General features: G+C 46.2%; 1 protein-coding gene across 3 annotated transcripts in view; it reads right to left on the bottom strand.

The window, feature by feature from the left end:
* RASA1 (RAS p21 protein activator 1) overlaps positions 1–21,161 on the bottom strand; it is a 385,986-nt gene that overhangs the window by 203,874 nt on the left and 160,951 nt on the right. For all 3 annotated transcript variants that reach the window (XM_030193361.1, XM_030193362.1, XM_030193363.1), the window contains exon 11: positions 17,874–18,030. In XM_030193361.1, the coding sequence (XP_030049221.1) occupies positions 17,874–18,030 (157 nt within the window). The remainder of the gene's footprint in view (positions 1–17,873; positions 18,031–21,161) is intronic.

The raw sequence follows: 21,161 nt of genomic DNA, 5'->3' as shown, positions 1-21,161 counted from the left end.
GAATGTCATGAGCATAAATTCTGAACTGCAAATTCAAACACTGAGCATAATGGTAAAAGAAAAAAATTTAATGAAAAGCTGAGAGGTATGATTTTATTTTTATTACATTTGTACCCCACGCTTTCCCACTCATGGCAGGCTCAATGCGGCTTACATATTGTATACAGGTACTTATTTGTACCTGGGGCAATGGAGGGTTAAGTGACTTGCCCAGAGTCACAAGGAGCTGCCTGTGCCTGAAGTGGGAATTGAACTCAGTTCCCCAGGACCAAAGTCCACCACCCTAACCACTAGGCCACTCCTCCACTGATGGAACTCCTGTATGATGTAAAGGGAATGTGGAAAACCATAGGGACCTGGGAGAAACACACGGAACCAGATCCTACAACCCCCAAAAAGCCACAGAGGAGATTCTCCCTTACCGGCCGCTTTTCCCCAAGAGACAACTTAGGGGCAAGAACTACAAATCCCAGCAGCCACCTTGTGAAAAGGAGAGACAAACCAGGGTGCATTCACAAGAGTCACCAGAAGGGGGCTGCAGGAGAAGGAGTAATACTAATTCTCCAACCTGGGGGAAAGAGAGGTGGAACAGGTGGGAAAAAGAAGAGAAAAAGCCCGAAAGGGTTAATGAGGAAAATGAGGAGCAGCTGGGAAGAGGGTGGGGCGAGGAGAGTATGGACTGGGCTCCTGAGAAGGAGAAAGAGGAGTTTGGGCCTTGGCCCATGGAGCTGACAGTACCCGAGCAAACCCTGGAGGAGCCCATGGATGTATCAGCTCTGGCCCAGAGAAAGCCACAGAAGTAAGACAGTCCCTGGCTAAGCAGGCCAGAGAAGGAAAGGGGTCAAGCGGGAGGAGGTCAGAGAGTAAGTAAAAGTCTGACCAAGAGGGTGGGACCCCAGGCTTTGAGCCCGCGCAAAGCCAGAGGAACTATGGATTTAAAAAGCCAAGTTATATTGCTGTTTTGAGAGCTTGGCTACCTGAACTGTGGATTTAAAAAGCCAAGTTATATTGCTATTTTGGAGAGCTTGGCTACCTGAACTGGGGGATTTAAAAAGCCAAGTTATATTGCTATTTTGGAGAGCTTGGCTACCTGAACTGTGGATTTAAAAAGCCAAGTTATATTGCTATTTTGGAGAGCTTGGCTACATGAACTGTGGATTTAAAAAGCCAGGTTATATTGCGGTTTTGAAGAGCTTGACTACATGAACTGTGGATTTAAAAACCAAGGTGTATTGAGCTGTTTTTTTTTGTTTGTTCTTTTTTTTTGAACCCAGGCTGTATGGGGACTGTGTTATAACAAGCCCGGGTAGGGACTAAATTAGGGTCTCTCTTTTGGAGCCTCTCCGACCAAGGAAACCGGGAAAGGGGAATCAGCGGCTGAAGCCTGGGCTGTGTTCTACCAAGCGGAATGGGAGAACAATAAAAGGGAAAAGTTTGTATTTGATCCTGATGTGTTTTTTTTTCGTTTGTTTCTTTATTGAACAAGACTTGTATGCTAAAGGCTGCTGAGAAGGGCGGATAGCCCTAGAGGCTGAGCAACGCCCAGCAACCTATTACAATGATCAGGAAAAAAGCTTGAAATATCATCCGTTTAACACAGAAATAAAGAAGAATGAAAACCATTTCAAAACTCATTCTCTCAAACCCAACAGATTTCAATCATTCTACCAAAATCACATTATCAAAAGCTGCAGATATGTCCAGTGTTACCAATAAGAAAGTTTCCTTTATCAAACCTTGTTTCAATTATATCCAAGAGAGAAATCAAAATATCTATCATGATTTGTCCAAAATCCAAACTGATTTGGATCTGACATATTTTTCCAAGTAATCAATTAACTGATCAACCTTAACAAGAAATGATAAGGAAGAGATATGTCTACAATTGTCAAATTCAGATTAAGTGCTCTATTCTTCATTAAAGGTTTCACTACTGCTTTTCTCAAGGCGACAGGAACCATACCTGTATAATACAAGAAAAAACAGGTACACAAAAATCCTTCAAGACTTCTATAAATAGATTACAAACATCCAAACTACAATAAGAATCTTCACTTGAAAAAGCTTTCTCCAACTGAGATGAAGAAATCCACTGAAATTCTGACCAAATATCATCCAGAAGCAGTGGACAAATCATTTTGACTGGTAAATTCTCAGAATCAAATTCCTTTACAATATCAATTTTATTTTTGTGTCATTTTAATAGTGTAAGTCGTTTTGATTGAAAAGCTAAAGGTGGACAAAGCCATGGGACCGGACGGTATCCACCCCAGGATATTGAGGGAGCTCAGAGAGGTTCTGGCGGGTCCTCTTAAAGATTTGTTTAATAAATCCTTGCAGACGGGAGAGGTTCCGAGGGATTGGAGAACGGAGGTTGTGGTCCCTCTTCACAAAAGTGGCGATAGGCGAGAAGCTGGAAACTACAGGCCAGTAAGCCTCACTTCGGTTATTGGAAAAGTAATGGAAGCGATGCTGAAGGAAAGGATAGTGAATTTCCTGGAAGCCAATAAGTTGCAAGATCCGAGACAACATGGTTTTACCAAAGGGAAATCGTGCCAAACGAATCTAATTGAATTCTTTGATTGGGTGACAGGAGAATTGAATCAGGGACAAGCTATAGACGTAATCTACTTAGATTTCAGCAAAGCTTTTGACACGGTTCCCCACAGAAGGCTTTTAAATAAACTGGATGGGCTGAAGATAGGACCTGACGTGGTGAACTGGATTAGGAACTGGGTGGCAGACAGACGCCAGAAGGTGGTGGTGAATGGAATTCACTCGGAGGGAAAGGTGAGTAGTGGAGTGCCTCAGGGATCAGTGCTGGGGCCGATTCTGTTCAATATATTTGTGTGTGACATTGCCGAAGGGTTAGAAGGTAAAGTTTGCCTATTTGCGGATGATACTAAGATCTGTAACAGAGTGGACACCCCGGAGGGAGTGGAAAATATGAAAAAGGATCCGAGGATGCTAGAAGAATGGCCTAAGTTTTGGCATTTAAAATTCAATGCGAAGAAATGCAAAGTGATGCACTTAGGGACTAGAAATCCACGGGAGACGTATGTGTTAGGCGGGGAGAGTCTGATAGGTATGGACGGGGAGAGGAATCTTGAGGATTTGAAGGTGACGAAACAGTGTGGCAAGGCGGTAGCCGTAGCTAAAAGGTTGTTAGGCTGTATAGAGAGAGGTGTGACCAGCAGAAGAAAGGGGGTGTTGATGCCCCTGTATTAAGTCGTTGGTGAGGCCCCACCTGGAGTATTGTGTTCAGTTTTGGAGGCCGTATCTTGCTAAGGATGTAAAAAGAATTGAAGCGATGCAAAGAAAAGCTACGAGAACGGTATGGGATTTGCGTTACAAGACGTATGAGGAGAGACTTGCTGACCTGAACATGTATACTCTGGAGGAAAGGAGAAACAGGGGTGATATGGATACAGATGTTCAAATATTTGAAAGGTATTAATCCGCCAATGAACCTTTTCCGCAGATGCGAAGGCGGTAGAACGAGAGAACATGAAATGAGATTGAAGGGGGGCAAACTCAAGAAAAATGTCAGGAAGTATTTTTTCACTGAGAGAGTAGTGGATGCTTGGAATGCCCTCCCGCGGGAGGTGGTGGAGATGAAAACGGTAACGGAATTCAAACATGCGTGGGATAAACATAAAGGAATCCTGTTCAGAAGGAATGGATCCCCAGGAGCTTAGCCGAGATTGGGTGGCAAGAGCCGGTAGTGGGAGGCGGGGATAGTGCTGGGCAGATTTATACGGTCTGTGCCAGAGCCGGTGGTGGGAGGCGGGACTGGTGGTTGGGAAGCGGGGATAGTGCTGGGCAGACTTATACGGTCTATGCCAGAGCCAGTGGTGGGAGGCGGGGCGGGGATAGTGCTGGGCAGACTTATACAGTCTGTGCCCTGAAAAAGACAGGTACAAATCAAGGTAAGGTATACACAAAATGTGGCACATATGAGTTATCTTGTTGGGCAGACTGGATGGACCGTGCAGGTCTTTTTCTGCCGTCATCTACTATGTTACTATGTTATTGCTAAAGAACCCTAGCTGCTTTAGCCTTTCCTCATAGGGAAGTCATCCCATTACCTTTACCATTTTCATGAACATTCTCTATACCTTTTCTAATTCCACTATATCTTTTTTGAGATGCGGTGACCAGAATTGCACACAGTATTTAAGGTGCAGTCGCACCATGGAGTGATACAAAGGCATTATAACATCATTGTTTTTATTTTCCATTCCTATCCTAATAATACCTAAAATTATAGTTGCATTCTTTGCCACCGCAGCATACTGAGGAGAGGGTTTCAAAGTATCGTCAATGATGACTCCTAGATCCTTTACCTGGTTGGTGACTCCTAACGCGGAAACTTGCATCACATAGCTATAGTTCGGGTTCCTCTTTCCCACATGCATCACTTTGCACTTGTTCAACTTTGAATAACTTTGTGTGGTCGGCAAATTTAATTACCTTGCTAGTTATTCGCATACCTAGATCATTTATAAATGTGTTACTAAGCAGCAGCCCCAGTACAGACCTCTGCGAAACACTAATACCTACCCTCCTCCATTGAGAATACTGACCATTTAGCCCTACTCTCTGTTTTCTATTCTGTAACCAGCTTTTAATCCACAATAGAATACTACCTCCATGACTTCAATTTCCTCTGAAGTCTTTCATGATGTACTTTGTCAAATGCCTTTTGAAAATCCAGATAACACAATATCAACTGGCTCACCTTTATCCACGTTTGTTCACCCCTTCAAAGAAATGTAGTAGATTGGTGAGGCAAGATTTCCCTTCACTAAATCCATGTTGGCTTTGTCTCATTAATGCATGCTATTGAGAATGCTATGTAATTTTGTTCTTTATAAGAGTCTCTACCATTTTGCCCAGCACCGACTTCAGGCTCCCCGGTGTATAATTTCCTGGATCACCTTTGGAACCCTTTTAAAAAATTGGCGTTACATTGGCCAATCTTTTGGTATCATCCTTGATTTTAAAGATAAATTACATATTACTAACAATAGTTCTGCAAGTTCATTTTTCAATTCTATCAATACTCTGGGATGCATACCATTCGGTCCTGGCGATTTGCTACCCTTCAATTTGTCAAATTGCCCCATTACATCTTCCAGGTTTAGAGATTTGATTCAGTTTCTCTGACTAGTCAGCATTGAATACCATTTCTGGCTCCGGTATCTCTCCCACATCTTCCTCGGTGAAGATCGAAGAAAATAATTAATTTAATCTCTCCGCTATGGCTTTGTCTTCCCTGAGTGCCTCTTTTACCCCTCGGTCATCTAGCGGTACAACCGATTCTTTGCTGGCTTCTTGCTTCTATAATATACCTAAAAAAGTTTTTACTATGCGTTTTTGCCTCCAACACAATCTACTTTTCAAAGTCTCTCTTTGCCTTCCTTATCAGCGCTTTGCATTTATCTTGCCATTTTTTATGCAGTTTCCTATTTTAATTCGGATCCTTCTTCCATGTTTTGAAGGATTTTCTTTTAGCTCTAATAGCTTCCTTTAGCTCACTTCTTAACTTTGCTGGCTGCTGTTTGGTCTTTCTTCCTCCTTTTTTAATACATGGAATATCTTTGGTCTGGGCTTCCAGAATGGTATTTTTGAACAGTATGCACGCCTGATGTAAATATTTGATCTTTGCAAGTTTTTTTTCATCGTTCTTCTCATTTTACCATAATCTCCATTTTGAAAGTTAAATGCTAACGTACTGGATTTCCTGTGTTATTTACTCCAAAGCTTACATCAAATCTGATCATGTTAAAATCACTGTTATTAAGAGGCCACAGCAACATTACTTCCTGCACCAGATCAATTGCTCCACTAAGGACTAGGTCTAGCTGGTTCAGGCGCTAACAAGAGGAGGAAATTGTTCCTCCTCTTGTTGGCTCCTGAACCAGCTGCTCCATAAAGCAGTCCTTGATTCCATCAAGGAATTTCACCTCTCTAGCATGCACTGATGTTACATTTATCCCGTTAATATCAGGGTAATTGAGATCACCCATTATTATCACGTTCCCCAGTTTGTTAGCCTCTCTAATTTCTGATGATATTTCTACATCCGTCTCTTCATCCTGGCCAGGTGGACAGTAGTAAACTCCTATCACTATCCTTTTCCCCTTTACACATGGAATCTCAATCCATAGGGATTCCAAGATGTGTTTTGTGTCCTGTAGAATTTTTAGTCTATTTGATTCAAGGCCCCCAACATACAATGCTACCATTCCACCAAGTCAATCAACCCTATCAACGCGATATAATTTGTATCCTGGTATGACAGTATCCCACTAGTTATCCTCCTTCCACCAGGTCTCAGAAATGCCTATTATATCTATTTCTTCATTTAGTACAATATATTCTTCCATTTTAATTCTTAGGCTCCTGGCATTCGCACATAGAAATTTCAAACTATGTTTGTTGTTTCTATTTATCTTGCTCAGCAGTTGACAGTGATAATGTGCAACCTTAAAAATCTGTACACTTTTTATTTTAAAACACCTGGTCTACTACGCTTTCTATTCCAACCTCACTATCAGGATGCCCTATCTTCCCTGTTTTGATGAGATCTTTGAAAGATACCTTATTCTGAACTATAAGTTTCTGAGCGACTGTCGGCCTTCTCTGTTTCCAGTTTAAAAGTTGTTCCATCTCCTTTTTAAATGCCGATTCCAGCAGCTTGGTCCCACTGTGGATAAGGTGGAGACCATCCTTTAGGAATAGGCTCCCCCTTGTTCAGAATGTTGCCCAGTTCTTTACAAAATCTAAACCCCTCATCCCTGCACCATTGTCTCATTCAAATAGAGCTCTGCCTGTCTCTTGGGCCCTGCATGTGGAACAGGGAACATTTCTGAAAATGCTACCCTGGAGGATCTGGATTTCGGAAAAGGCTGTGGGGCCGGTGCAGGAGTCAGTGCCAGAATCTGAAGGGGCTCCCAGCCTGCCAGGCCGACGCATCGGCACCTCCTGAATGGAGGGTGACCGGTCCTCCTGGCGCCGACACTTCTCAGGTGCCGACTCCCTCGGCTCCCCGGAGCTCTCGGTACTGTGAGGAGGAGATCGATGACGGTGCTTCTTCACCTTCGCTCGACACCCATCATCGACACTCCTCAGTACCAACGAAGAGGACGTGGAATTCTCACGCCTCCTCGGGGCCAGGTCAAACGAAGGTCGGTCCCGGGGGGGCCTGCATAGCAGTAGGCCTCGAGACAGGTGGAGACCCGCTCGATGCCTCGCTGCTCCCAGCTCGAAGTGGTCTTTCGGCAGCCATTACTTGGACTCTTGGGTGCTGCTTCCCTCGATGTCCATGCCGATGCCACCGACCTCGGTACCGATGTTGATGCCGACATCGAAGAACCGGACCGATCTGGGAAAAGCCGCTCAGCCTGAGCTGCTCGAGCTACCTGGGTCCTCTTTTTCATCGACTTGCACAGCTTACAAGCAGCCGGAAGATGATCAGGCACCATGCGTGGGGGTCGGTACTCGAGATGGTCCGGTTGCAGCGAGTACAGCGCTTGAAGCTGCTGGGAGTCTTCGATGTCATGGACGGAAAAATAGTGTCCGCGAAATTAAACGGCTCAATTGTGCCAAAGGAAAAGGCATAGGAAAAAACGCGACCGAGCGGCTTAAGGGCGGCTGCAACGGAAAAAGAAAGGAAACTTCCAACCAGGCAGAAAACTAAAAAATAAAGGAACTGGGTTTTTTTTTGTATTTTGACGGAGAAGAAAAGAGAAAAAAAAAAAAAGAAGAAAAGGGCGCGTAAAACGCAAAAAATCATGGTCTCCTGAGCTAAAATGAAGAAGAGCAGTCCGAAAAACAACTCTCCTCAATCGCGGAAAAAAAGAAACTAGTTCAGTCACGCTTGTGCATGCACGCTCGGGCCCGCGTGGGAGAGCCTCTCTAAACTTCTGTTTTTTTCTAAAGAAAAGTTCCGGTCTCCTGGGCCATCGCGGACGACGACCCACACGTAAGAATATGGAGCCTGCTTGTCCTCGGAGTAATCAATAGCAGCTTGAGATGAAAGAAAGTCAAGGCAACGGCGGTGAACAGCATGTTCAAGTATCTTGGATAGGAAAGGGATGAGGGAGATGGGGACAGGCAGGGTCCAATGAAGGTTTTTTTTTTAAAGAGTGGTGTGGCTACTGCATGTTTGAAGGCATCAGGAACAGTCGCAGTGGAAAGTGAAAGATTGAGGATATGACACATAAAAGGGATGACAGTAGGAGAGATAGTGTTAAGTAGATGGGTGGGAATAGGATCAGAGGAACAGGTAGCTAGTTTTGAGGAGGAAAGAAGATGTGTAGTTTCCTCTTCAGTGATTTCAGAAAAGGAAGAAAAGGAGGCAGGGGTTTGGAGGGTTGAGAGAATGGACTAAGGGAAGGAGAGGTGGAGGCGACTGGGTTGAGAATTCAAGTTTAATCATGTGAATCTTATCATGAAAGTACTCGGCCAGAGTCTGGGGAGAAAGTGAAGGGGAAGTTGGCAGTGAAGGCATTTTGAGGAGAGAGTTCAATGTGGCAAAGAGACGTCGAGGGTTTGAGCAAAGAGAATTTGTCAACTGGATGTAATAGTCCTGTTTGGCAAGTAAAAGAGCAGACTGGAAGGAAGGTCAGCAAAAATCTGGAATGTATGAAGTCAGCATGGGCATGGGATTTCAGCCAAAGGTGTTCGGAAGAGCGGGCACAGGAACTTAGGTAGCAGATTCTAGAGGTCAGCCAAGGCTGGGGTTTGGTACGTTTTACAGAACGGGGAATGGGAGGAGTGAGAGTATCCAGAGCAGAGGAGAGAATAGTATTATAGGAAAAGACAGCCTCATTGACAGACTTGGATAACATAGTGGTAGAGAAGAGATATAAAACACTGGAGGACAGAGTAGAAAGGTCAGTAACCTGAAGATTCCTAAATGTATTGGTTAATATTGGACGGGACTGGGGAGGAGGGTGTTTAAGTGTGAAAGTTATCAGATGATGGTCAGAGAGGGGAAGAGTTGAGGCACAAAAACTGGAGAGTAAGCAGTTTGAGAAGGAGATAGAATCAAGACAGTGGCCATTCTGGTGAGTAGGGGCAGTGGAGCACAGTTGAAGATTGAAAGAGGATGTTAAAGGAAGAAACTGAGAAGGATAAGAGTCAAAGCGATCATTAGCATGAATGTTAAAATCCCCAAGAATGAGGGAAGGAGATGAAGGTTCAAGAAAGAAGGAAAGCCAGGCATCAAAGTCAGTGAGAAAGGAAGAAAGGGACTTATCAGGGGGTCAATAAATGACTGCTACTCGGAGAGGCAGAGGAGCGAATAGACGGATGGAGTGGACTTCGAAGGAAGAAAAGCAGTGAAACTGAGGTGAAAGAAGAGGTTGAAATCTACAAGAGGGTGAAAGTAGTAGCCTGATAACACCTCCGCGGCCAACTGTGCGAGGAGTATGGAAGAAAAGCTAACCTCCATGGCATAGGGCCGCAACTGAAGCAGAGTCTTCAGAGTAAAGGGAAGGGAAAGGGAAATGGGACTTGATATACCGCCTTTCTGAGGTTTTTGCAACTACATTCAAAGCTGTTTACATATATTCAAGTACTTATTTTGTACCAGGGGCAATGGAGGGTTAAGTGACTTGCCCAGAGTCACAAGGAGCTTTAAACACAGCCCCCTCCTCTTTCTTCAAGGCTTTTAGCAATTATAGACATGCAAAAATAGCAACTGATCCTTTGGCTCTTATTAGGGAGTGGCAGGAAGCACGCTTTACATGGGGCCTTCTTTTAACTAAAAAAAAATTATCATTCTATAACAATGGCGAAACCCAATTCCAAACAGAAGTCTCACCAACCATCTCCCCTTCCAACATGTCAACATTTAACCACTAGGTAAAATAAGCAGCTATCCATACATTTTTAAAATACCTCGTATTCACCACACCTTATAATGAATTATTAGTAAAATATCAAGTATTTGGTAGATGCTTCTTTACAGCTACCAAGTACAAAGACTACTAGAAACACGCAACCCTGAGATGCAAGCTAAGCGTCTCTCTCTAATCGAAGAGTGACTTTTAAAACCTTTAATTCAAGTCTGGCCTTCCCTTAGTGACACACATCTGCATTCCCCGGCGCCCAGGACCAGCTACTTCAGTCTTAAACCACACATAGAGATCTGTCCAATTGGAAGGATACTTCTCCAACCCAAGACTGTCTCCCAAAACCCAGTTCCCAAAGCACAGAGCAAAATAATTTTCTCTTACCACAGAGAAATGTCCTCTTCTCTCAGAACTTCTCAGAAAAGTCCCAGGTCATTAAAATACTTTGTTTAGTATTCCACTTTCTGGAAGGTATGTGCTCTGAAAGTGGTCCTCAGTTGGTGACTGTTAAGATCTAAGATCACCTCTAGTAGGTGAAATTATTTATTTGTAACTTTCCTTTCAGTTAAACATTTATGTTTTAGGGCTGCCTTCTCTCATTTTTCTTCTTGGTGGCTTGTTACTGGAATGATCTTCCGCTTGAATTACACCTGATGAAGAATTATTTGGTATTTCGTAAAGATCTGAAAACTTGTTTACTAGACTAGATGGGTTTTAATTTAAATATAATATTTTTCTCTTTTATGTTTATTGTATTTTCCTGTTGTTTTATTAGTTTCTTTACTGTTTGTAACTCACCTTGAATCTAATATGAGAGTTGGCGAGAGAGAAATCCTTGATAACACAACATAAAATGGATACCAGGACCTCTGCTGGTAACTTCCAAGGAGGGAGACCGTCATGTGACAAGGCTGAAGACGTAACCATCTTGATACACTCAAATCAAAGCAAACCTTTGGTCCATGTCAAGCCACGCATAGGCAGTCCTTAATTCTAATAAGTGTTTGCTATTGTTTTGGGTGACTCAATATGGTGGCAAGTTCCGTCTACCCCAATTGCCATCTCCTGTCAAATAAATCTCATCGGTAATTTCCCAGAGTCTCCAAGGGTGGGGGGGAGTGGGAGTTGGGGAAGCTGGCATCGCACAGAACAGGCATGTCAGCGGGCTCTTAAGCATGCCTCGGAGCAGGTGTAAATTCCAAAGTCTAGATTTCCCAATGCAGACATGGATTCCTTAAATGAAATAGGTAATGTATTTCTACATTGTTGTCCTTTCCAGTCCACATTCTCTCCCCACCCTTCCCATATCCCCTTGCTATCTTGACATACTCAGCCTCCCCACATCTGAATGGCCCCTGTTCAAAAATGGCATTTAGATGTTTGGGCCGCACTAGATTTTTAATCACTGCCATTTAGACATGGGGATTATTCCAAAATAAGGAAATATTTCCAAGAAAGGACATTCTTGTCTGTTGGAAACAAGCAGTTACATCCTGGACTGAAGAACTTACTGGTACAAGAGAGCCATTTCTGGAATGTTCCTGGGCTGAAGACTTATACTATCTTACATGACTGAGGGCAATAGGTTAATATAGTTTACTTCTCTAATTTTTCTTTTGCTTTTTAAATATGGTGTTGTGAAATGAGCATACTAACAGAAGTGGAACTGGAAGTTGCAGAAAAAGCGAATGCTACATACCTGTAGAAGGTATTCTCCGAGGACAGCAGGCTGATTGTTCTCACTGATGGGTGACGTCCACGGCAGCCCCTCCAAATCGGAAACTTCACTAGCAAAGGCCTTTGCTAGCTCTCGCGCGCCCATGCGCACCGCGCATGCGCGGCCGTCTTCCCGCCCGAACCGGCTCGTGTTCGTCAGTCCCGTAAGTAGCAAGACAAAGACAAGGGAAGACACAACTCCAAAGGGGAGGCGGGCGGGTTTGTGAGAACAATCAGCCTGCTGTCCTCGGAGAATACCTTCTACAGGTATGTAGCATTCGCTTTCTCCGAGGACAAGCAGGCTGCTTGTTCTCACTGATGGGGTATCCCTAGCCCCCAGGCTCACTCAAAACAACAAACATGGTCAATTGGGCCTCGCAACGGCGAGGACATAACCGAGATTGACCTAAAAACTTATCCAACGAACAGAGAGTGTAGCCTGGAACAGAATAAAACATGGGCCTAGGGGGATGGAGTTGGATTCTAAACCCCGAACAGATTCTGAAGCACTGACTGTCCGAACCGACTGTCGCGTCGGGTATCCTGCTGCAGGCAGTAATGAGATGTGAATGTGTGGACAGATGACCACGTCACAGCTTTGCAGATCTCTTCAATAGTGGCTGACTTCAAGTGGGCCACTGACGCAGCCATGGCTCTGACATTATGAGCCTTGACATGACCCTCAAGAGCCAGCCCAGCCTGGGCGTAAGTGAAGGAAATGCAATCTGCTAGCCAACTGGATATGGTGCGTTTCCCCACAGCCACTCCCCTCCTGTTGGGATCAAAAGAAACAAACAATTGGGTGGACTGTCTGTTGGGCTGTGTCCGCTCCAGATAGAAGGCCAATGCTCTTTTGCAGTCCAATGTGTGCAGCTGACGTTCAGCAGGGCAGGAATGAGGACGGGGAAAAAATGTTGGCAAGACAATTGACTGGTTCAGATGGAACTCCGACACTACCTTCGACAAGAACTTAGGGTGAGTGCGGAGGACTACTCTATTATGATGAAATTTGGTGTAAGGGGCCTGGGCTACCAGGGCCTGAAGCTCACTGACTCTACGAGCTGAAGTAACTGCCACCAAAAAAATGACCTTCCAGGTCAAGTACTTCAGATGGCAGGAGTTCAGTGGCTCAAAAGGAGATTTCATTAGCTGGGTGAGAATGACATTGAGATCCCATGACACTGTAGGAGGTTTGACGGGGAGCTTTGACAAAAGCAAACCTCTCATGAAGCGAACAACTAAAGGCTGTCCTGAGATCGGCTTACCTTCCACACGGTAATGGTATGCACTGATTGCGCTAAGGTGAACCCTTACAGAGTTGGTCTTGAGACCAAACTCAGACAAGTGCAGAAGGTAGTCAAGCAGGGTCTGTGTAGGACAAGAGCGAGGATCTAAGGCTTTGCTGCCACACCAGACGGCAAACCTCCTCCATAAAAAAAAGTAACTCCTCTTAGTGGAATCTTTTCTGGAAGCAAGCAAGACATGGGAGACACCCTCTGACAGACCCAAAGAGGCAAAGCCTACGCTCTCAACATCCAGGCCGTGAGAACCACAGACTGGAAGTTGGGATGCAGAAGCGCCCCTTCGTCCTGTGTGATGAGGGTCGGAAAACACTCCAATCTCCACGGTTCTTCGGAGGACAACTCCAGAAGAAGAGGGAACCAGATCTGACGAGGCCAAAAGGGAGCAATCAGAATCATGGTGCCCCGGTCTTGTTTGAGTTTCAACAAAGTCTTCCCCACCAGAGGTATGGGAGGATAAGCATACAGCAGACCTTCCCCCCAATCCAGGAGGAAGGCATCCGATGCCAGTCTGCCGTGGGCCTGAAGCCTGGAACAGAACTGAGGGACCTTGTGGTTGGCTCGAGATGCAAAGAGATCTACCAAGGGGGTGCCCCACACTTGGAAGATCTGGCGCACTACTCCGGAATTGAGCGACCACTCGTGAGGTTGCATAATCCTGCTCAACCTGTCGGCCAGACTGTTGTTTACGCCTGCCAGATACGAGCCCAGAGCCACATGCTGACGGCTTCCTGCTTGTTGATGTAATACAAGGCAACCTGGTTGTCTGTCTCAATTTGGATAATTTGGTGGGACAGCCGATATCTGAAAGCCTTCAGAGCGTTCCAGACCGCTCGTAACTCCAGGAGATTGATCTGCAGATCGCGTTTCTGGAGGGACCAGCTTCCTTGGGTGTGAAGTCCATCGACATGAGCTCCCCACCCCAGGAGAGACGCATCCGTAGTCAGCACCTTTTGTGGCTGAGGAATTTGGAAGGGGCGTCCCAGAGTCAAATTGGCCCAAATCGTGCACCAGTAGAGCGATTTGAGAAAACTCGTGGACAGGTGGATCACGTCCTCTAGATCCCCAGCAGCCTGAAACCACTGGGAAGCTATGGTCCATTGAGCAGATCGCATGAGAAGACGAGCCATGGGAGTCACATGGACTGTGGAGGCCATGTGGCCAAGCAATCTCAACATCTGCCGAGCTGTGATCTGCTGGGACGCTCGTACCCGGGAGACGAGGGACAGCAGATTGCTGGCCCTCGTCTCCGGGAGATAGGCATGAGCCGTCCGAGAATCCAGCAGAGCTCCTATGAATTTGAGTCTCTGTACTGGGAGAAGGTGGGACTTTGGGTAATTTATCACAAACCCTAGTAGCTCCAGGAGTCGAATAGTCATCTGCATGGACTGTAGAGCTCCTGCCTCGGAAGTGTTCTTCACCAGCCAATCGTCGAGATAAGGGAACACGTGCACTCACAGCCTGCGAAGCGCTGCTGCTACCACAGCTAGGCACTTCGTGAACACTCTGGGCGCAGAGGCAAGCCCAAAGGGTAGCACACAGTACTGGAAGTGACGTGATCCCAGACGAAATCGAAGATACTGTCTGTGAGCTGGCAGTATCGGGATGTGTGTATAAGCATCCTTTAAGTCCAGACAGCATAGCCAATCGTTTTGCTGAATCATGGGAAGAAGGGTGCCCAGGGAAAGCATCCTGAACTTTTCCTTGACCAGATATTTGTTCAGGGCCCTTAGGTCTAGGATGGGACGCATCCCCCCTGTTTTCTTTTCCACAAGGAAGTACCTGGAATAGAATCCCAGCCCTTCTTGCCCCGGTGGCACGGGCTTGACTGCATTGGCGCTGAGAAGGGCGGAGAGTTCCTCTGCAAGTACCTGCTTGTGCTGGAAGCTGAAGGACTGAGCTCCCGGTGGACAATTTGGAGGCATGGTGGCCAAATTGAGGGTGTATCCTTGCCGGACTATTTGGAGAACCCACTGGTCGGAGGTTATGAGAGGCCACCTCTGGTGAAAAACTTTCAACCTCCCCCCCGACCGGCAGATCGTCCGGCACGGACACTTTGACCTCGGCTATGCTCTGCTGGAGCCAGTCAAAAGCTCGCCCCCTGCTTTTGCTGGGGAGCTGTGGGGCCTTGCTGAGGCGCACGCTGCTGACAAGAGCGAGCGCGCTGGGGCTTAGCCTGGGCCGCAGGCTGTCGAGAGGGAGGATTGTACCTACGCTTACCAGAAGAGTAGGGAACAGTCCTCCTTCCCCCATAAAAACGTCTACCTGAAGAGGTAGATGCTGAAGGCTGCCGGCGGGAGAATTTGTCGAAAGCGTTATCCCGCTGGTAGAGCTGCTCTACCACCTGTTCGACTTTTTCTCCAAAAATGCTGTCCGCTCGGCAAGGGGAGTCCGCAATCCGCTGCTGGATCCTATTCTCCAGGTCGGAGGCACGCAGACATGAGAGTCTGCGCATCACCACACCTTGAGCAGCGGCCCTGGATGCAACATCAAAGGTATCATATATACCCCTCTGGCCAGGAATTTTCTGCACGCCTTCAGCTGCCTGACCACCTCCTGAAACGGCTTGGCTTGCTCAGGAGGGAGCTTGTCCACCAAGCCCGCCAACTGCCGCACATTGTTCCGCATGTGGATGCTCGTGTAGAGCTGGTAGGACTGAATCTTGGCCACGAGCATAGAAAAATGGTAGGCCTTCCTACCAAAGGAGTCTAAGGTTCTAGAGTCCTTGCCCGGGGGCGCCGAAGCATGCTCCCTAGAACTCTTAGCCTTCTTTAGGGCCAGATCCACCACACCAGAGTTGTGAGGCAACTGAGTGCGCATCAGCTCTGGGTCCCCATGGATCCGGTACTGGGACTCGATCGTCTTGGGAATGTGGGGATTAGTTAGAAGCTTGGTCCAGTTCGCCAGCAATGTCTTTTTTAGGACATAATGCATGGGTACTGTGGACGCTTCCTTAGGTGGAGAAGGATAGTCCAAGAGCTCAAACATTTCAGCCCTGGGCTCATCCTCCACAACCACCGGGAAGGGGATGGCCATAGACATCTCCCGGACAAAGGCCGCGAAAGACAGACTCTCGGGAGGAGAAAGCTGCCTTTCAGGGGAGGGAGTGGGATCAGAAGGAAGGCCATCAGACTCCTCGTCAGAGAAATATCTTATGTCCTCCTCCTCCTCCTCCCACGAGGCCTCACCATTGGTGTCAGACACAAGTTCATGAACCTGTGTCTGAAGCCGTGCCCGACTCGACTCCGTGGAAACACGGCCACGGTGAGAGCGCCGAGAGGTAGACTCCCTCGCCAGCACCGGCGAAGCTCCCTCCACCGACGTCGTCGGGGAGTCTTCCTGGGAGGCGGCCGCAGCCAGTACCGATGTCGCAAACCTCACCCCGGGCAAAGGGCCAGCCGGCGCCTCGCTCGACGGTACCGGTGGCGCAAGCACCCCCGGTACCGGAGAAGGGCGCAACAGCTCTCCCAGAATCTCTGGAAGAACGGCCCAGAGACTCTCGTGCAGAGCGGCTGTGGAGAAAGACTGGGAAGCCGATGCAGGCGTCGAGGTCAGAGTCTGTTCCGGGCGTGGAGGCGGTTCCGGGCTGTCCAAGGGGGAGCGCATAGACACCTCCTGAACAGAGGGTGAGCGGTCCTCCCGGTGCCGATGCCTGCTGGGTGCCGACTCCCTCGGCGACCCAGAGCTCTCGGTACCGAGGCGGGAAGGAGACCGGTGTCGATGCTTCTTTGATTTCTTCAAACGAAGCATGTCACCGGAGCTTCCCGGTACCGACGAGGAGGACGTACAATCCAACCGTCTCTTCCTCGGGGCCGAGGCCGAAGAAGATCGGTCTCGGGGGGGCTGTACCGCAGGAGCCCTCAGGGCAGGAGGAGACCCACCCGAAGGCTCACCGCCACCAGCAGGGGAATGGACAGCCCTCACCTGCACTCCAGTCGAAGCATCACCGTCCGACATCAGCAACAGCGGAGGTCCCGGTACCACCGACGTCAACGCAGCCTTCCGATGTCTCAGTACCGACGATGCAGAGCGTCGAAGCCTCAATGCCGTCGATGCCGAGGTCGAAGACTTTGATGCTGTCGACGTCGATGTACTCGATACATCCCGTGCTGTTGTCGACGAAGAGCCCGAGAACAACACGTTCCACTGGGCCAATCTCGCTACCTGAGTCCTCTTTTGTAAAAGAGCACAAAGACTGCAGGCCTGCGGGCGGTGCCCAGCCCCCAGACACTGAAGACACGAAGCGTGCCTATCAGTGAGCGAGATTACCCGGGCGCACTGGGTGCACTTTTTGAAGCCGCTGGGAGACTTCGATGACATGGGCGGAAAAATCACGCCGGCGAAATCAAAATTCTCGATGACGACGAAAGGCACCAAAAATAAGGGACAGAAAACCCGTACCGAGGCCAAAAAAAAGGCCGATCCCGAAAGCGAAAGGAAACTTACGCTGGGGAACTGGACACACGGGAAGGGACAAGACCAAAAGGTCTCTCTCTCTTTTTTTTTTTTTTTAGCGAAATCGTGAAGACGCGCGAGGGTCAACTTGAGGGGCACGAAACGGCGGCAAAACACAACCGTCCCGAGCGCGGACAAAAGAAGACTGACGAACACGAGCCGGTTCGGGCAGGAAGATGGCCGCGAATGCGCGGTGCGCATGGGCGCGCGAGAGCTAGCAAAGGCCTTTGCTAGTGAAGTTTCCGATTGGAAGGGCTGCCGTGGACGTCACCCATCAGTGAGAACAAGCAGCCTGCTTGTCCTCGGAGAACTGCAGTAACAGATAGTAAAGAGAGAATATGGTGCTAGTAAGAGAAAATGATTACAGTTTACACTAAACACAGAATTCTATATGCATTCAAACAACAATGCTACACATTCAGTAAGAGCAAGTAAGCAAGATATTTATCAACAATGAATCAGTTAAATTAATATGCCATGACAATACCTATTGTATGATAAATTTCAAACAGGATAAATTGGAAGCTCATCCCACCTGCCAAACAAACTGTCATGAACACCATATACAGAACACACACTAAGATCTATTAATCCTTTGGGTTTTGTTGCACGCTTCTCACTTTCAAAATAAATGAGCTGGGCATCATTTCCTTCTAAGATAAAGTACAGATTCTTCCACCGTTTGCCTTTGCCTGCAGAGAAACAGTAAAATATACAATGGTTACAAAATATTTTTCTAACAGTTTAACAGTTTACTATTTCATCTGAATCATCTGTGCACTGATATTGCCTTGGATGTAGGCTACAATGTTACTGGCTCATCAGTGGTTGTCAATTTTTAGGTCTATTAAGGTTTAGAAGAGCACTTTTTATATACAGTCATTTTATACAGCCATTATGACTGAAAGAGTGCCTATTGTGTTACAACACAGAAGTGTAATGACAGAATATCCAGGGAAAAGATGTTTATGAACGCAATACAGTCATATGAATAATGTTGACCCACAGGTTACACACAAATAGTAGGGCTGCATTTCAATTAACATTTTTAATCGCAATTGCACAATTAAAAGGTATTTTATTTATTTCCCACTGCAGCACCTTGTGACTGTGGGCAAGGAAGAGATCGACCACATACTATCCCTACGAAAAACAAAACAAAAATTTTGGAATGCATTATACATAAATACCACTTATATCTAAAAAAGAAGACTATGTGTAAAAGTCATTTATGTATAGTGCATTCCAAAATGTTTATATCCATGTTACATACTATTTTCTGTATTTTTGGAATAGTTTAGACTTCTTCTAAACAAGTCTTTTTCATGACTGATGGTCCCTCCCCCCTTTTTTGCACTGTCTATCCTTATGAAAGTCACAGTTTCTGTTTAAAGCATACACATTGCCATTTCTACATCGGACCTAGATATACATGGGTATTCTTACCTCTTGGTTTTGGTGTCTCCAATATTATCACTTTTTGTTTTCAGTTCACTACTTCCTTAAGATTGACAGAGGTTTGCAGAGGCCTCTTTGGAACAATGTTTGTTGTATTTAGCTAGGTTATGTTTGATAAAATTTGAGAGTGTTATATTGTGCACTACCTCCCAAGCTTGCTACTATACATCCCACAGTACTGGTCAGCTTCTATTAATAAGTTTTTAGATCCTTCGGTATAAATTGTCATTTTCATTATGCGTTTAACAGAATCTCTACAGAAGTGTTACTGACTGATGTGGATATAAATAAGAAAGTAAGAAAGTCAGTGAAAATATTAACAAAATAAGAAAAGTCAACAGGTGACAGATTTCTATTAATTTGTTTGTTGAATATTGTTCTCTCAATAGTAAGATACATTTATGGACATAGGGCTCGTGGTTAATGGTTTTTCCTCCTAGGTTTGGGTTTTGTTTTGTTTTTTTACATTAACTGGTGAGCACCGGGTCCTTCTGAAAATGGACCAATGATAACATTAGCTCCATTAGTAGCGTGGCAGCTCATTTAAATATTGAGCAAAGTGTGATCTCTTTGAGACCAGTCAAGCTTGGAAGCGTTGTGGTCCAATTGGATAAAAGTAGTAACTTAGATACCTGGGAGATCAATACTTGATTACCAACTGGGAAATAGAATAAGGAATTAGATTAAAACCAGTGGTTCCCATAATTCAGATTGTGTTGGATAAAAGTGGTTTGCAATACGGGACACAATTAGCCAAGTTATAATGAAGATGGTTAATATCAGGCACCAAGAATGCCCCGAGCCATGAATTAAGAAGGGAAGTGCAATGTACCTGGAGAAAAAATTTCCAATTTGCCAGCCCTCATTTTATACAGGCTACGGACAACTCTCCCTCTTTTTCCTCGGTTTGGCATCTCTCCCTCTTTTCCCCAACCCCCATGCACCTTCCAGCATCTATTTATTTATTGCATTTGTATCCCACATTATCCCACCTCTTTGCAGGCTCAATGTGGCTTACAATTCATCATGGATACTGGAAATAGAAGTGAATATACATTTGGTTTACAGAGGGTTTTGTGTTACACGGTGGTGAAATACATGATGGTGATAAAGCAAAAGACATTATAAGACAGTTCTGGAAGTTTTAAAGATTATACAGTTACACATGTTGATCTTTGTGATATATCTTGTCAAAGAGATAAGTTTTCAATAGTTTGCAGAAATTAGTCAATTCATAGACCGTTTTCAGACCCTTTCCATTCACATTTCTACAGCTCTCTGAATTCCCTTTACTCCCTCCCCCTCTCTGTGTGTACCTGAAAATCAAATCTCTTGTTCCCAGCAGCTGCAGATAACTCATACGCTGCTTGCAGCCTGCACCAGGCCTTTTCTTCTAACTCGTACCTCCTGACGAAAAGGCAGTTTCATCAGAAGGGGCCCAGGCGAGTTGGGGGAAAGCCCCAGTGCAGGCAGCATGAGTATTGCTGCCACTGCCTGGGAGGCACAGCAGGCATCCTTGAGCTCCCCTGAAACCTTTACCCATTATCAGTGAGCCATTTGAGAGGATAGCCGTCGATATAGTGGGGCCTCTAACTGTCCCTAGCCGGACTGGGAAAAGATATATATTGACAGTGGTGGACTTTGCTACCAGATATCCTGAAGCTTTAGCCTTATCCGCCATAGAAACAGAGAAAATTGCCACTGCCCTGCTAGAAATATTTTCCCGGGTAGGGTATCCATGAGAAATACTCTCAGACCAAGGAACACAATGTCTGAGCTAATCCAGAATCTGTGGGAAAAAGTGAAGTAAAATCTGTACGTACTACCCCATATCGCCCTAAAAATAATGGGTTGTGGAGAGATTTAATGGGACAGTAAAGCATATGTTAGACTTTTGTGGAAACAGGAGACCAGGACTGGGAAAAGTACTTGCCCTACCTATTATTTACACATAGAGAAGTACCCTGGTAGTCTATTGGGTTCCCCCCATTCGAACTGCTCTACGGCCTGAGGGTGAGAGGGCCCCTTGACCTACTACTACTACTACTACTTAACATTTCTAGAGCGCTACTAGGGTTACGCAGCGCTGTACAAAATAAACAAAGAAGGACGGTCCCTGCTCAAAGGAGCTTAAAATCTAAAGAACGAAATGTCAAGTTGGGCAGTCTAAATTTCCTGGGTAGAGGTGTAGAGGTTAGGTGCCAAAGGCGACGTTGAAGAGGTGGGCTTTAAGCAGAGATTTGAAGATGGGCAGGGAGGGGGCCTGGCGTATGGCCTCGGGGAGTTTGTTCCACGCGTTGGGTGAGGCAAGACAGAAAGGGCGGAGCCTGGAGTTGGCGGTGGTGGAGAAGGATACTGAAAGGAG

The sequence above is a fragment of the Microcaecilia unicolor genome, chromosome 2, assembly GCF_901765095.1.
Source record: "Microcaecilia unicolor chromosome 2, aMicUni1.1, whole genome shotgun sequence".
NCBI classification, from domain to species: domain Eukaryota; kingdom Metazoa; phylum Chordata; class Amphibia; order Gymnophiona; family Siphonopidae; genus Microcaecilia; species Microcaecilia unicolor.
Note: the sequence above shows the minus strand (reverse complement) of the source record. Positions and strands in the feature narration are given on the sequence as shown.